Source organism: Chiloscyllium plagiosum, chromosome 18 (genome assembly GCF_004010195.1).
Source record: "Chiloscyllium plagiosum isolate BGI_BamShark_2017 chromosome 18, ASM401019v2, whole genome shotgun sequence".
NCBI classification, from domain to species: Eukaryota; Metazoa; Chordata; class Chondrichthyes; order Orectolobiformes; family Hemiscylliidae; genus Chiloscyllium; species Chiloscyllium plagiosum.
In genome coordinates this window covers 55,101,966-55,119,218 of record NC_057727.1, presented here as the reverse complement: position 1 = coordinate 55,119,218, position 17,253 = coordinate 55,101,966, and the positions used below count along the sequence as shown (strand labels likewise).

Here is a 17,253-nt window from a genome sequence, read left to right as displayed (position 1 = left end):
TCTTGCTGAAACACATGTAGACAATATCAACCACGCTCATCAAGCTGCCTTGTTCTTTCCTAAAATAAAAATGAAACATAATCTTGTCGTTACTGATTTAAGCTGCCTTAACAATTTGTAACAAGTCTAAACCACAAAAGTACTGCTTTACCCTTCACTAATGTCTAAAGTGCAGTTGTAGAGAAGTGAATGACTAATTGCAGCACTTTACTGGAATTCAAATGCAACTCAGAAATTGTACAATTTGAGTCTTCCTCGCTGACTAAGAAAGAACACGCATTCTACGTCTTGTTTATATTTCGTCTGCATTGTTGTATAATGAATGGGATGAATCGGTGCTATTTTTAAGAGGGGAAAAAAAGGAAGTTGCCCGGTTCCTTGGCGTTTTTTTTGGGAATCATTCGAGCAGTTTCGCTCAGAAACATCGATCGGGAGAACTCCGGGACCGCCTGACGTCAGATCTGCGGGAAATAGGCGTTCCCAGAGTGAGTGGAAACAACACAAATACAGCTGCCTCCACCAGCCCACTTCCCCTCAATCCCAGGGCAGCAGGTCCAAGTTACTCCTGATTCGCCTCTGCATATTCCCAAGCTCTGCCGTCCCTCTCAAATAAAACTATCACCGGGTACAACTTGCAGTGTGCGGCTGGCAAGTGGCAAACACACACACACACACAAACACAAACTGAAAGTCCCAGGACTTAATTTTTTTTTTAATTTGAGAAACCGGTCAAGAGAGAAGGAGGTGGGGGTTTGCAGAAAACCGACATCTCAAGTGATCGATCCACTGTCCGAAAGGGGATGGATCTCCAAACGGGGATGCAGAAGGTAAGTCTGGATGAGCAAAGACTGGACTTTCCCAGGTCACTGTAAGAAAAAAAAACTGTGCTTTTCCAAGTGAGGGTTTTTTTTTGCTGTAACATTCACTCGTTTGCGGGCAACAGATTTCTTTGAATGGATTTTGTGCAGCGAGTTTCATCCGCCAATCAATTAGGGATTTTTTGCAAAGAATGTGCTAGAGGTAAAATAAAACATGATACAACTCTCTTCATGTTTAGAGTTACAGTTCACGTCTGAGTTGGTTCTGCCTTTAGTGCTCATGACCGGGAGCAGTTTATTCTTTATCGGCGCCTCCCCAGGGCAGCCCCTTTCCCACACTCTCAATATCCCAGCGATGGGCAGAATTTAAGGCTGCTTTCTCCTGTTTGTTGCGCGATACTCCCAGTCCGGTCATTCAAGAGAAACTTTGGATTCGAGTAACAGCCCCTTCCCCTGCCGTGAGGTGTGGCGCCCAGTTGAGAGAATGGAAGGAAATCTAGCGCCAAAGCAAAACATAAAAGTGGTCTTGCTGTGTGCCGAAGGCAGGTTTCCGAAGTGGGCTGTGGCTGGTGTGGTGACAACGGCCCAACGACCCTGGCATTTTCCAAAAGGTACCCCATTCCTCCCAAACAGCGGACAGAACAAAAGGTTTGCTCTGCACCGCTGTGGTAAATCTGCATCTCTTTGTACCATCCCAGCCTCACTGGCTGAGGGGGTGCAACTGCTTTTCTCGCAATCATTTAGAGGCAAACAGGCACTGTAAAGCAATGTTGCTTTACTCTGTCTCTGGGTGGTGGACCCGGGGGGGTTAAGACAGTTAGGAGGAGCCCTCAAGGTGACCCCCCTCCCCCTTTGGTATAACTCAGTAGAGACAAGCAGTTTCTCAGGAGGAATATTCCCCCAAGTTCTGTGTCGGGGATACGCACCTCTTTAAAAAGAAACAATTCTTCTCACGCTGAAAAATGTGCGTGTTTTGTTTCAATTATCGTACAGGTTTGTTTAAATGGACGGTCGCCTCTTTTCGCCTGAGAGGTTTTCTCTTCAGTCTAGGTCTTGGCTGTTTGAATCTGGAATCCTGCAGCGCCGAGGGAGTATTTCAGTGCCCCAGATGATAATTTAAATCGAGACCTTGTCTCTCCCTACAGTTCAAATGGAGATTTAAGCCTGTGAGGCATTATTTCTAAATGAGCAGCCAGTTCTGCCACCTTCTATACCATGTGGTCATTAACACCTCAAGAAATGGATTAAATCAGATTTTAAGCTAATTTTAAAAAAAACAAAATAACTGTGGATGCTGTAAATCAGAAGAAAAAAAAACAGAAGTTGTTGGAAAAGCTCAGCAGGTCTGGCATCATCTGTGCAGAGTAGCCGGAGTTAGCATTTCAGGTCCAGTGACCTTTCTGTTTTTCTTTCTGTTAAACTAACTTGTTGCTTACTGGATTTTGTCAGCTCCTGTGTCCACCGATCCATTTTGAAATGGGTTGCATTTTGAAATAATTCATTGCATTTTCTGAAGAGCTCAAGATAGTTTGTAGCATTGGAAAGTCATAAAAATTGATACTATGCTAAATCAGAAGGTGTTAATGACTGAATTGCTGTTTCTCGAAATACTTTTTCATAAGTTTTACCCACTTGATAAACAAAGATTTACTCCAGGTACAGGAATTTTGCTTGCATTAAAATTTTTCTGAGTTCATGAGCAAATTTGCAGACTGACATTTGTACTTTGGATCTTATGTAAATGCTTTGAAGAAACTGCAACACTGCGAGCAAGTTCCTCATTGTCACTTCCTCAGGGTTGAAGATTACTTGCTTCTAAAGTGCCTGGAGTTCGGGTCGAAGTACCTGCCTGTTGGCAGGATGGTTCAATTCCCATTTACTATTTTCAAGCTATAAGAGACTCATGCTCAAATATCTGAAGCTGAAACATGGTGTGTGGGAAAGTAAATGTACAGCCAGCAGGGACCTACTAAGTGGAAGTGCTCTAGTTATTACTCTATCGCAATGCCTGCAGCAGTCACATGTGATTGATTTGTTTTTAGTAAGTTGTAGGCTGATTTTGCAGTGGCAATGCATTTCGCAGCATCTGCTGTTACTTAGATTTGCCTTTGAACATTTTAACTTTATAAAGTATTGTATGGCTATTTACTGGAATATTACAGCTCAGGGAGAGAAACTGGTCTGTCGGGAGAATGGGGCAATCAACTGTGTATCTTCTCAACCAGGCTGTGAACTTTATAAAGGAAGGAATGAGTTGCATGAATTCAAGATTATTAAGGGATGAGAAACTGAGAAAGAAAGAAAGATTAGTTTGGGAAAGGAAAAAGACAATGGAAAAATGAAAAGATATCTAAATATGTTAAATGTGATATTTTTGTAAACCTCTAATGTTAATTTTAAAATTTGCAAAGCATTTGGATATGCACTTGCAGTGACTTAGACTGTCAAGGGAAGATGATGTCTGAAAAGTTTGATTGAATTTTTCAAGGAGGTGACCGGACATGTGGATGAGGATACTGCAGTGGATATATTCTACATGGAGTTCAGTAAAACTTTTAATGTGGTCTTGCAAAGGAGTCTAGTTAGGAAGGTAATAGCCCAGGGGATCCATGGGCAATTTGGCAGATTGGATCCAAATTTGGCTTAGTTTGGGAGGCATTGAATGATGATGGATTTTGTGTCTGGAACTCTCTGTCCACTTGTGCACTGCAGAGGTTGGTGCTGGATCCTCTGCTGTTTGAATTGTACATGACTACACAAGAATGTAAGAGTTTGATCAGTAAGTTTGCAGATGACAGGACAGCATCACAGCTCTGAAAAGTGAAAATAGAGTAGTGAATGGGTGACTAAGGATCAGCTTGAGTTCAAAGTCTAAAGATTGTGAGAGCTATCAAGATCCTGGTCAAAAATAAGTTAGAGAAAAGGATACATAATAAATCTAGATTTCAACATTGAGGGAGAAGAGGGAAATCACATAAAGAGGTGGTTTTGGAGCTTTGGAGTCCAGACAGGATGGTTTAGAGAAACACTGACCATACTAATATCAATAAAATTGGTTATGACAGTTGAGTTATAACAGATTGGAGCATGGAATTTAAAGAATGATGACAGGTTTTCATTTCCCTCTGTACTGAAGTCTGAGAGATAGGGAGTAATGGAAAGGCCAACACAGACATGGCAGCGATGTTTCAGTTGCTGACGAGCCCTTAGCATGAAGCATCCCTTCTAGACCTCCTGCTCGTGAGCAGGCTCCTGGTTGTCAGTGTACACAGCAGTGAAAGTGGATGTGCCAGGATTGCATGTTGATGGTGAACGTTGGAATGACATTGCATTCATTCTGCATACCTTTCGAGTGCCTGACCATGGCTGACGATGTAACTGAGGCCTAAAGCACAGTTGAAGTTTGACCCACACTAGAACCTTCTCTCTGCACCTGTTGTGGAGATCCTCCATTGATTTGACATGATTACTTTGATATTTAGGGCGTTAGGACCCAGGAGAGATGTGTGTTCTACACCAGCATTTGGTTGCATAACTCGAGCTATTATTATCAAAGCCTCCTTTTGTCACTTTGTCGTGATGAATGAGTGATGCTAGTCACTAGGTGAATGTTGCTGAATTCATATCAGTCCACTCATTACAAAGCACTGAAATCAGAAACTCAACGGGAACTCTTGATCTGTTATTGCATTAATAACAACCTATGAATAAAACAACAGATTTGTCTCTCTGCAGCAGTCTTTTTCTTCGAATTTATGGCATTTATCTGATGGTTTTGACTGCCTTGGTTTAATTATTACTGGTAAACTTTGTACCCAGAGATAATAATAACTCTCTGAATGCCATCTCTTAGGAGTCTGGCTAACTGGCATAAGTGTGCTGACTTTTTCTCCTTTTCTGCTCATTGGGGCATTTAATGACATAGAACTTACTATTTGTTACATTGGTATCTATGACTTTCAGTCTGGAGGTGGAGAAAAGAAAAGGTGTTGAGGAGAGATGGGGCCAAACTGGAGTTTTACACCACTTTGTGTGGCAGTCACCCAGCAGGGTTTAGTTGCTGGTGCAGTTTATGATTTAGACATGCAGCAGGACTGAAGATGTGTGCCTGTATACTGGACGTGGAGTCGATCATCTTTCTACTGTGTAATTTGAGTATTTTTTCCTAATGTTCAGAAATTTACCAGCGTTCATCCATTTTGCTGATGGGTCAGCCACAGGCAGGCATGTTCAGAATCGTTCAGGCTTTTCCTTCTCAAAGATTTATAGTTTTGGAGGGCCAGGGATAAACCAATGCTCAGAAAAGTGAGGGATCTTGGCATTCTTATTTTGAATTGATTAAGTATAAATCAAAGTCTATATTTCAAGATGGAAAGAAAAGTGAGGGTTACCAAGAATATGTCTTTGGTTGCTGTCAGTCTCAAGGTTAAGGGATTGGAGTAGGAAGGTTAGACTGGGAAAAGTAAAGAAATCCACAGCTTTGAGGTACAGGGACAAACGAATTAAGGAAGAGGTAGTGAGAGAAGTAATGATTTGAATGTGATGAAGCAAGAGAATTGCGGCATATCACATTTGGAGCAAGTTAAGAGGCCATTATAGGAATGATTAGAAATTTGGGATGAATCAAGTGTACAATATGGGGAAATATGAGGTTATGCACTTTGGCAAGAAGAATAGAGGAGGTAAATATTATTTAAATGGAAAAGACTGCAGGAAAGTATGAAAAAGAGGGGTTTGGGAGTCCTTGTCCAACAATCACAGTAAGCTAGCATCCAGGTTCAGTGGGCAAAAGATGGAATTTTGACTGTTATTTCCAAGAGAGTAGAGTATAAAAGTAGAGAGGTTTTGCTAAAACTATATAAGGCACTGGTCAGACCATAGCTGGAGTACTGTGGAACAGTTTTATTCTCCTTATCTAATGAAAGCTATACTGGTATTGGAGGCAGTCTAGAGAATGGTCAGTTGGCTGATACCAATTATTAAAGGCTGGCTCTTATGAGGGGATGTTGAATAGATGACACGTGTGCTCATTGGAATAAAGAAGAATGATAGGTAACCTTATTGAAATGGAAAAGACAGTCAACCATGTGGGAGAGTCTCGGACCAGAAAGCATAATCTCAGACCAAAGGGTTGCACAATTAAGACAGAGATGAAGAGGAATTTCTTCTCTATGTAGCCATTCTGTGGAATTCTTTACCACATAGGCCTATTAAGACTGGGTCATTAAGTATTTTCAAGACAAGGATAAACAGATTTTTTAAATCAGAAAGATAATCAAGGGTTGTGGGGAAAAGGCAGGAAAGTGGAGTTGGGGATTATCAGATCAGGTATGATCTCATTTAAAGGTAGAGCCAACTTGATGAGTTGAATGGTCTACTTATGTTCCAATGTCTTATGGTCTTATGGGTTGCCTATGAGATTGTGCCTTTTAGCTTGTATCCTGACTGTGTGAGGTAATGTGAGCAATTTTTCAAATATTGAATAGAATCAGACTTTAAAGCAAATTAATTTGTTTTTGAAGACGAAAATAAGTATTTTCGTCAGACTACTACAAATGGAAAAGAGTTTGGAGTTCCCATTGGTATTGGTGTATGTGCTATTGATGAGAATTGATTAATGATTAGAGGGGAACAAAGATGGAGATCACAACTTTTCCATTGGAGATAGTCAGGACTGCAGATGCTGGAAGTCAAAGTCGATAAAATGTGAGCTAGAAAGTCACAACAGGTCAGACAGCATCGGAGGAACAGGAATATTAATGTTTTGGGTCAGGACCCTTCATCAGATCACACCTTTTCCATTATGAGCTGCTGTTGGACTTGCAGGAATGTGAAGAAACTCTGCTTTTCAAAAAAAACAGAAGAAATAAGACATTAATTCGACTGTTATAACGGGTGCAACGATATGCAAAGTTGTACTGCAAAAGGAATCGGACTTAGAACACAATCTATTAAGATATTGATGAAAGCAGAATTTAATAATCAGCAAAAAGTCAATACAGTTTGATGATAATTGGAAGAGATCATTGGTATGAGAAAAATTCTTGGAAGAAATAGGTGAATTCCAGGGGAAAGAGAAACATTGACCGTGGCATTCCTTGCAGAATGACTAGAACTGTATCAAAGTATTTAATTTTCTGTTTGTGGTGTGAGATGTCAGTTTGGAACATGGATCAAGCACTCTCTCCGACAGTACAAATTAATCCAGTCATCAAGTAACATGTCTTGCTGGACCAGCTGCCCTCTTGGTCTCTGAGTGACTTTGCCAATTTATATCAAACTATTTCACTATTTGCCATGCATCCCATTCTTGCTAGTGGTCAGTCTTTGACTTTTGATTTTTTTTAATAATAGTGACTAGCTTGAACAAACATAGGAAAACAGTTGTAGCTTGTAATGCAAAATTAGTTCATGTGGATCAGTGGAAAAGTAATAATTAAGGGATCAAGGAAGGAAAGTCATTATAATAAGCTATTTGGAAAGAGATCCAGAGTTATACATGATAAAACTATGAAATAATAACTCCACGCCACGATAAGATTTATATTGCAAAGGGTCATCAAAGTACTGGTTACACTGTCGCAGAGTCGAGGTAAATCAAAAGGGATTATATTGTTCCTGTTAGGGATTGGTCAGAGTCCACCTGGAATACATTGTGCAGTTTAATCACTTAATCATAGGGGTAATGTTATTACCCTCAAGATTGCAATGAGGCAGAAAACCAATCCCTGGTGCCAGGCATTTCAGTTATGTAGAAAAGATGAGGGTATTGAACTATGATTCAGGTAAGGAAAGATTTTAGTTTAATTTAATCAAAGTTTATGAGATCATGTAGAAGAGAAATGTTGATCCAATTTCCCTTTTCAATGTGGTTTCAACTAAACCAAAACTAATGGTTCTAATAATACAACAGCTGTGTGATTTATCAAATAGCAAGCGAGCACCATAAGAGAATGCTGCCAGTATAAGGTGTTTGAATTTGTACTAGAAAAGACCCAAATATTTCTATTAATTAAATTATGAAGTTGGTTTTGGCTTGAGTAACTTACTATTGGAACTTGCAGTCATTAGTGTTAAGTTACTCTTGCAGTCATTATACAGCTGTGCACACAACCCAAGTTAGAAACCATAATTTTGGCATCTTACTGAAGATGCTATTACACCAGAGTCCTCTGACATCCCCCATCCACAAACAACTGAGAACTGAATGAGAAGAAAGTTGTTTTGTGTCTGGGAATAAGCTTCTTAAGTATCGAATATCTTAAATATTTTTAATACTTTATAACATTTATCTATTGGCAAGCACAGTAAAAGATTTAATAGAGACTTAAAAAGACGCATTGCTGGAAATTTGAAACCAATGGAAAATGCTGGAACTCGTCAATCAGCTCCTGTGGCGAGATCAGACAAGTTCATGCTTCAGGTGTGGGCCTTTCAGAACTGAAAAATAAAGAAGCAGAAAGTAATAATAACTCAGAGAGAGTGAAACTAACGTTTAACAACTGAAGAGACACATTGTCTCTTATGGTCATGTCTAATATGCCCCCTCCTGTCTCTGATTTTTACATTCAGGGGTTCGCCAGCCTTTTATTTTGAAGAAGAGCATGAAACTGAAACAGTAACTCATCTGTCTCTTTCTGCAGATGCTGACGGACTTGTGCTTCCCACTCCACACCCTGGTAAAGCTGTGTGGAGGATATACAATGTTCCTATCTTGTGACTGTAAATTTTGAGCTCATTCAAAATTCTTCTGCCCATATGCCAGTTTGCAACAGATTCCGGCCATACTATTAGCCTTGTGCTTCCTGATCGAAATCAATTGCCATCCTGACAATGCCTGATTTTTACAGTCCAGGTCCTTGTACTGAAATTCCTCACTTTACTTTGTCTGCCCTACAACCTTCCAAGATGTCTGTTCCTCCACTCTTAGCTTCTTGTGAAATCCCCGATTGCATACGCTACATCATTAGCAACTGTGGCTTCAAATGACTGTGGCTTTTGGTCATTTGTCCTTGCATGAAAACTCTCTAAAACACCTTGTGTTGTACCACATTAAAGGTGCTACATAAATGCATGTTTTGGTGAAAGGTTTCTAGCCTGAAACATTGGATGGAATTTAACCTCGCTGACAGGGGTCTAGTCCACCAGCTGAAGAGCTGGCAAGAGCCCTGCATCATCTCCTTTGGGGAAAGTGTGCAGTTTTAGGGGCCAATTAAAAGCCAATGTCAAGCATTTGCTGGAATGAAGCCACCTGGGAACTGCTGTCCAATCAGATGTTGGAAGTTGTTCATTGTAGGAAAGGCCTGCACTTGGCAATGCACCCATTGAAGTAAGATCAGCGGGCACCTGGGCCACAGGTGAGAGCGGGATCAGAGTCATGGGAGGGATTTCAGCAGCAATGCAGGGGGTTGGCGTCCAGTGTACCCAACCTTTCCAGGTGCCACCCTTCCAGATGGCAGATCTCCAAATCAGGGACTGACTGTCAATAGGACATCCTACCAATGAGAATGCCCACAAGCAAACCCAAGACCTTTATGATTAACAAGCTTCCCATGTGGTGAGCCGTCGGTTTGCTGCTGGCTGAATGCTAGAATGATGAGAGGAGACCATCAATTGGGCATTAATTGCCCGCTTTAGGGTATGAGTTAGCATTGAAGCAGAAAGTGCACAAGAACTACCTTGGACTATTTGGGCAGAGACAGAATTGTGAAATTAAAAGTCACCCCTCCCCCAACATACCAAATACATCGCCACGGAAATTTCACCTATTAATTTTGTCGTAGTTGTGGGTATGTTCACCGCGCTGGGAAGTTAATTTGCAAATGTTTTGTACCTGTCTAGGTAACATCTTCAGTTCTTTGGAGCCTCCTGTGGAAGCACTGCTGCACTGTAAACTAAATAAAATTTCAGGAGGCACAGTACAGCAGCACTTCACAAAGCATTGATGATGTCACCTAGACAGGGGACGAAATGTCTGCAAATCAGCTTCCTAGCTCAGTGAACATACCCACAACTATGACAGCTGGCACCCGAGTTATAACTCTTTATGCAAACCTTGAACCTATTAATTCTGTTTTCCCCCTTCATGGATGCTGCCAGAACTGCTGAATATTTCTTAAGTTTTCATTCAAGAGTCTGAAGGAATTAGATTATGTTGGGAGTGTGTCAAACATTCTTTAGCTGTGAAGGTGGTAGTGTTCCAGGGATGAAACTTTTCAGCAATTTGAAGAAAGGGCAAATAGAACATCAGAAATTGGAGCAGGAGTAGCCCATTCAGCCCATCAAGCCTCTGCTCCCTCCACCCTATTCAACAAGATCACTGTCTGCCAATGCTCATCCACTGATTTTACCTCAGTCTACTTTCCCAGCCACCTCTAGATAAATCTATCTTCGTGCCTCTGCAATTGCACTTATTTATGTTGAACTGCTCACCCTCATACTGAATCTGAAATTCCACTATGTCATGATCCCTACCTCCTTGAAGATTATAAACAATGATATCTTATTAATCCTACCTCATGATTGCATGATTAAATCTACCATAGCTTGTTCCTGAGTAGATTACATATGTACTAATCTCAGAAACAATCCTTGATATATGTTATAAATTCATCTTTTGTGTTCCTCTCTCCATGTGATTTTCGAGTCACTATGCAGATTTAAACTATTCATGACAACTGTAGTACTCTTCTTACATGCTTCCATTATCTTCCAATTTATCTTTTATCCTACGGTGTGGCAAGTCTTCAGCGAGACTATAGATAACTCCCATTTGTAACTTCTTTGCCTTGCTGTTCCTTATTTCCACCTCAACTGATTCCACATCATTGCACTTCTAGCATGAGTCACAGAGTATTTGAACAAACCTGTACAAACAAAGCTATCCCACCTTCTTTTCCTTTTTTGCTAATTCTTCCAGAATATTAAATATCCTGGAAAATTGATTTCCCAGTTTTGGTCACCTTGTAATCATGTCTACCTAATGGTTATCAAGTCGTATTCATTTACTTCTATTTGGACCATCAACTCCACCACCTTGTTACAAATGCGACATGCGTTTGGATGAAGAGCATTAAGTTTTGACTTTTTCGAACCATTATTGCTTACTTTGATTTGGATTTCTGCTGCACTGTTCCCTTCCTGTTACACTTTGACTGTTGTTCGTTCCTTCACCTCTGCTGTCTTGTTTCCTTTCATTTTAAAAAATACTTTGCTTCAATTGAGCCTTCTCCCCACTAATCAGTCAAAAGCCCTATCAACAATCCTAATTATGTGATTCACCAGGACACAGATCGCAGCATTGCTCAAATGAAATCCTGTGGAATAGCTCTCTTGTTCCCCAATGCTGATGTCAGTGCCTCACAAATTGGATTCTGTTTCTCCCACACCAATCCTTGAGTTATGTATTTACGTCTATAAGCTGTTTACTTTATGTTAATTTGCTCATGGTCAGGTGGTAATCTGGAAATTATTATTTTTGTTGTTCAGCTTTTTAATTTTGCTCCAAATGACTGCTCAACGTTTCTTCAGACAATCAGAGAATGGGAGCATGACTTTGCATCAGATTGTCACTTTTTAACTGGATTAAATGACTTGAATGCAAAACCATGCCCTGGCAGGGACTTGAAACCTGGACCCTTAGATTAAAAGTCGAATGGTTGACTGACTGAGTGGCTGATCAAGTTAGCCCAGTTTTTCAATGCCTTTCTTATCGTAGGCTCTGAATGACCTGGGAGCATTTCCAGACATTGTTCCTTTCTGCCAAATGAAGGTGTAAAATGTCAGTGGATCCGGAGATTTCATTTACATGGTGCAGACTTATAATCTGGAATTCTGGTTTCCATTCCCTCTTTTGGGTTTTGTTTGGAAACTGATCCTGACATCTGAGTAGAACAACAATATTGCTTTTTAGGAGACTTCTCAGAGTGAGGGAATGTTTAAGGAAATTGCAGCATGCTTTACTCTCCTGATTGCGAGACAAGACTAAGTTTCTGTTTTAAATATGTCCTGTGATTGATTACCAGAGCTTGTTACACCTTATGTTATGATGACAGTATTGTGAGGTTTTGGAGACTTCTAATACTGTGCAATATATTTAAAGCCAAAGTAAATGGTGCAGTAGAAGAAGAAAAATTTCTATCATACAGAAAGAAGCCATTCGGCCCATCATGACTACACCAACTGTCTGAAGAGCATCCCACCTATACACAGCCCCCTACTCTTAAAACCATCACCCTACTTTTACCATGGCTGATCCACCAAGCCTGCAAATCCCTGGACACTACGGACAATTTAGCATGGCCAAAACACCCAACTGCACATCTTTGGACCGTGGGAGGAAACCCACACAGACACAGAGAATGTGCAGGCTCCACACAGACAGTCACCCAAGGCGGGAATCAAACCCAGGTCCCTGGCACTGAGGCTGCATTGCTAACCACTAAGCAATCATGCCACCCAAACCCCACCAATTAGATAAACTACACCCTCAACTACTATTTATCAGGTTATGGGAGTGATTTGGAACTGGCTGGTATCAGATATGCTTTCAGATGTTCTGGCAATGTCTGTTGATGGTTTGGGTTTTATATGGTTGCGTTATGACATCATATGTGGAAATGTTCATCTAGAGTCATGGTTTGTCATGCCTGCATGCATGACACTGACCACATAGAACCCTAGATATTATACAGACCATCTTGTTCATGCCGATCAAAGGAGACCCAGAAAAGACAACCACATGGGGGCCTATAGGCTGTTCTACCAGTAATCCTGAAGCAGTTATGGCTGAACTTTGGTGGGCATGTAGCTGAATGTTCCAGCTTTAATTTGCCCAGTAACAGTCGTGTTCCATCCCCTCACTATAAGGTGAAACAATGAATGCAAGTTAATTCCAAAGATAAATTTGACTGAGTGACTCAGGATTAAGAGGTTGGCTGCTGAGTTCTGATTTTGAATCTCGTCCCAATTTAGTTGGCTACAAAATACCTTTCTCTGTTAATTTTAATGGTCCTAGAGTGAAAAACCTTGGGTATTTCAATCTCATTGAGAGGACAAAGTGCAAAGCTGCCTGCAAGTTACTGCTGTGTTGGTAGCAATGGATGGGCTTCCGAGAATATTTTGTTTAAGTAAAATTGGTGAGGCAAAGTAGGAGGAAGTTTCATCCAAATTTAAGGTACGCTTACAACACGTGGGCATTCTTTTTCTCAATGCCTTCCATGAGGTTTTGGCATATTACTGGGGGACAGTTCCACATGGAGCCTCTCACCCTCTGGTAATTTAATCCAAGTTCTTATTTGGGTTAGCTTTTTTGGTGAATATTATGTCTGTCTAACCCTGGAAACATTTGAATTACAGGCAATGGTATCATCACCAGACTTATCCCTGCCAACATGAGTTACTGACATCCACCAGCCATAGGAGTCTTATCAATTTTGTTTCCATAATTAGATTAGAGATCCCCTCCTATGATCATGTCTAATGTTATTTAGCTTGGTACAAATTAAGATCAAACCTGGAACTGTATTGCTCAGTTGTTTCCTGGATAATCAGGGAGCAATGAAAAACAGTGATTTGTGCTGATATTGAGGACTTTTCCAATCCCCTTCATTGCATCCTTTTACTGAATGCATACGTGGTAATGTCACCAATTGTAACAGTGCTGGACATCAGGATACATATGACCAGGTATGGAAAATTCACACTTGCCAGTTTGCCTGAAGTCAAAGGTATTTGAGCCATCTTTGACGATTCATGAATATCTGGTCAGATTGGACGAGTTGGACCGAAGGATCAGTTTCCATGCTGTACATTGCAATAATGGGTCTAAAATGTCCCAGTTTGATAAGTAGTTCTCCACTTATTATCCAATGTATTTGCAACTTGGACTTCTCCAAACCTGAGCTTGTCCAAGTATAGGACAAATAGCAGAAAAGTGTAAGTGCAGATCCTTTTCAAACATACTTGAATCATTCAATTGGCGGTGTTGGTGGACTGACTTGATGGAATCATGTGGAAAAACATGTCATTGTTGAATTTTCAATGGGTTGAGACCTCATAAATGAAAATGCCACAATCCACTATTGATACAATGCACAATGCTCAGAAATCATTGGTGGCCCAACTGAAATATTGGTGATTTGTTGGCATTTTAGAAATTGCATGTGGTCTGTTTAGGCATTTGTTAATGCCTTGTTGAACTCACCACTTGTACCGGCCAATCTTTAATGGCAGGAATTGAGGCTATATTGACTGAAAACAAAATCCACATCACAACATTGGGAACACTGTTGAATTTTGATAGATACTTGGTATTTATAGACAGTAATAAACAAGGTTCATATGATCTGATCCGAGCATCACTGGTGACGTGCTGTACTCTACTGCTTCATCACCAATGATTGAATATTATGGAGAAAGGGCAATGAACTAATTGGACTGATCTTTCAATGACTTGGCACAGTCTTGGCTTCCTCTGCCTCACTATATTATTAAAATAAGCTTACTTTTGCACAGCTAAACTGCAGGAATATCTATAACACTGGATAAATATTCTGGAGCAGTCATGAAGATATTTTCTCGAAGATTTCCTCAAGATGTTGTACAAAGTCTACAGCAGAGCAGATAATATGCATTTTATGGGCAGATTGAGCGTGATTTGACCTTTTTCCTCATTCTGAGATTTCTTTCTCTTTCAGATGTCCATTCTCTATCAAACAGGAAAAGGGGTTTCATGTTTGGGATGCAGAGGAATGTGCAAAGCATTTGAGCCACATCCTTGGAGGTAAGTGATTCTTTGATCAAAAGTAGCCTTTGATAGCATATATGGGGGCCATTCAGCTCTTGGTAGCTGTGCTGGTTGTCCCATTGATTGACAGTTTTACCCTGCAGCCCTGAATTCATTGCAATTTCAAGTCAGCAAGAAATCCAATAAGGAATTCTTAGAAGAATCATCTTTGCACAATGAGTGATGTGAATGTGAAGGTCTATATCTTGACAAATTATTTACATTATAGATACATTTAAGGGGAAGCCTGGTGACAATGATAGATTTAGATGAGGAATGCGCCTTTGGAGAAGATTTGTAGCTCAGGTTGTGGATCAGGTTGTAAGTTTTCTTAGGTTCTGTAAGTTCTCAGATGTTTTGTCACCATGCTAGGAAACATTATCAGTAAGCTTCCAATGAAGCGCTAGTGTTCTGTCCAGCTTGTTAGTTATGTATCTTGTTCTGTTATGGTGGGTGATACCACTTCCGGTTCTTTTTCTGAGAAATTGGTAAATGGGGTCCAAATTGATATGTTTGTTAATGGAGTTCCAATTTAAATGCCAGACCTCTAGGAAGTCCTGTGTATTTCTTTGTTTAGCCTGTCCCTGGATAGATGTATTGTCCTGTTCGAACTGATGTCCCTCTCCGTCTGTGTGTATGGCTACCATGATGCCGAGAGGCCAGAGTAATCTGGTTGTCATCTCTGAGATGTTTTTAATGTATGGTAGTGTGGTAGTGTGGTAGTGTGGATAGAATCCCTGGGTGCATTGTGTTTTGTTTTGGTCTGTTGCGTAGTGATCTGCAGACTACGCTTATTGAATACCTATTGTTCCTGAATACATTGTTATAGGTGTTTTTCCTCAGCTTCTCTTAGTTCTTGGATGCTGCAGTGTGTTGTGGCTTGTTTAAATAATGTCCTGATGTAGCTCCGTTTGTGGGTGTTAGGATGATTGCTCCTGTAGTTGAGTATCTGGTCAGTGTGTATGGCTTTCCTGTAAATGTTGGTCTGTAGCTCCCCATTGGCTTTGCATTCTACCGTGATGTCTAGGAAGGGGAGTCTATTGTTGTTCTCTTCCTCTTTGGTGAACTTTATACCGGTAAAGATATTGTTTATGTGTTTCTTCTAATTTGTTGCGTTTTGTGATGACAAAGGTGTCATCCACTTAGTGGACCTAAAGCTTGGGCTGGATTGTGGGAAGAGCTGTACATTCTAACCTCTGCATAACTGCATCTGCTAAGAGCAGATATTAGTGATCCAATAGGCATCCCATTAATTTGTTTGTAGACCTTGTCATTGAAGATGAAGTGTGTTGTGAGGCACAGGTCTACTAATTTGAGGATGCTGTCCTGGCTAATGGAGTTGGTGCTGTTCGGGTGTTTGTATTCTTGGTTCGTCTAGCAGTGAGGTTAGTGTTTCTTTGGCCAAGGTGATGTTTATTGATGTGAACAGGGCTTTCAAGTTGAAGGAACCCATGACCTTGTTGTCCTCTACCTTGGTGTCTTTGATGTTAAGGAATTCCTGGGTGGAGTGGATGGAGTGGCTTGAGTCTTCTACTAGGTGTTTCAGTTTGCATTGCAGTTCATGTGCTAGTCTGCATGTCGGTGTACCGGGAAGTGAGGCCGTGTCTGAGGGGGAAACATCTGAAAGCTCTTTTTTTTTTAAAACCATAGAATCCCTATTGTGTGGAAGCAGGCCATTCGGTCCATACCTTTTGAAGAGCATTCCACCCAGACCCACCCTTTCCCTGCATTCCTCATGGCTTGTCCACCTAACCTGCACTTCCCTGAATACTATATGGGCAATTTAGCATGGCCAATCCACCTAACTTGCACATCTTTAGACTGTGGGAGGAAGTCCACGCAGACAGTGGGAGAATGTGCAGACTCCATGCAGCCATTCACCTGAGGCTGGAATTGCACCCAGGTCCCTGGCGCTGTGAGGCAGCAGTGCTAACTACTGAGCCACTGTGTACCATTCCAGTTTGACATGGATGGCTGATGTGGGATCTGTAGATATAGACTAATTTGCATGCATGGACTTCATATATTCTTGTCAATGCCTAAAATTATGTAGTTACAGAGGAATTTTACAATGTGACATCTTCCTTTTTCAAGGAAAGAGTCATTTCAGTGGGTTGAATGTTAAATTCCCAAAGAGAAAAGAGTCACATCCCAAAAATGTTGGTTCAATTACATTGGGACATTTAAATAGTCTGTAAACTTTCTACATCAATGCTGATTATTTTTTCCCTGAAATGGATGATCTTGAACACTTAAAAGTTTGGTCTCTCTGAGGATCTGAATGACCTGTGTGGATGAAAGCTTGTTTGTTTATATGGCAGATGTCAGTGGGGGATTGAGAGAAAGAAATGTCAGGCAGACAGAACAGGAATGTATTTAGTTTTGATACTTAGTAATTCAGACATTATATTAATGTAGTTTCTGTCTCTCTGTGGTTGAGTCATGCTAGGTGGAGACTGGAACAGTTAACTGAAATGCTTAGTGCTTAACTCTTCTGGGAGCATGATTGTCAAATTCTTCAAGTCACACGCCATCCCAATTTTCAAATATATCATCACTCTTACATTGTTGTTGGGTTAAAAATCATGAAACTCCCTTCTAAATAGCACTGCAGGTTTACCTACATCACACAGATTCAAGCAGCCAGCT

General features: G+C 40.7%; 1 protein-coding gene across 1 annotated transcript in view; it reads left to right on the top strand.

Moving 5' to 3' along the window:
- Positions 1-266: 266 nt before the first annotated feature.
- The window catches only part of lmcd1 (LIM and cysteine-rich domains 1), a 62,034-nt gene continuing 45,047 nt past the window's right edge, over positions 267-17,253 (top strand). The window contains exons 1-2 of the mRNA XM_043708407.1: positions 267-827; positions 14,516-14,601. Coding sequence (XP_043564342.1) covers positions 801-827; positions 14,516-14,601 — 113 coding nt within the window. The 5' untranslated portion in view covers positions 267-800. The remainder of the gene's footprint in view (positions 828-14,515; positions 14,602-17,253) is intronic.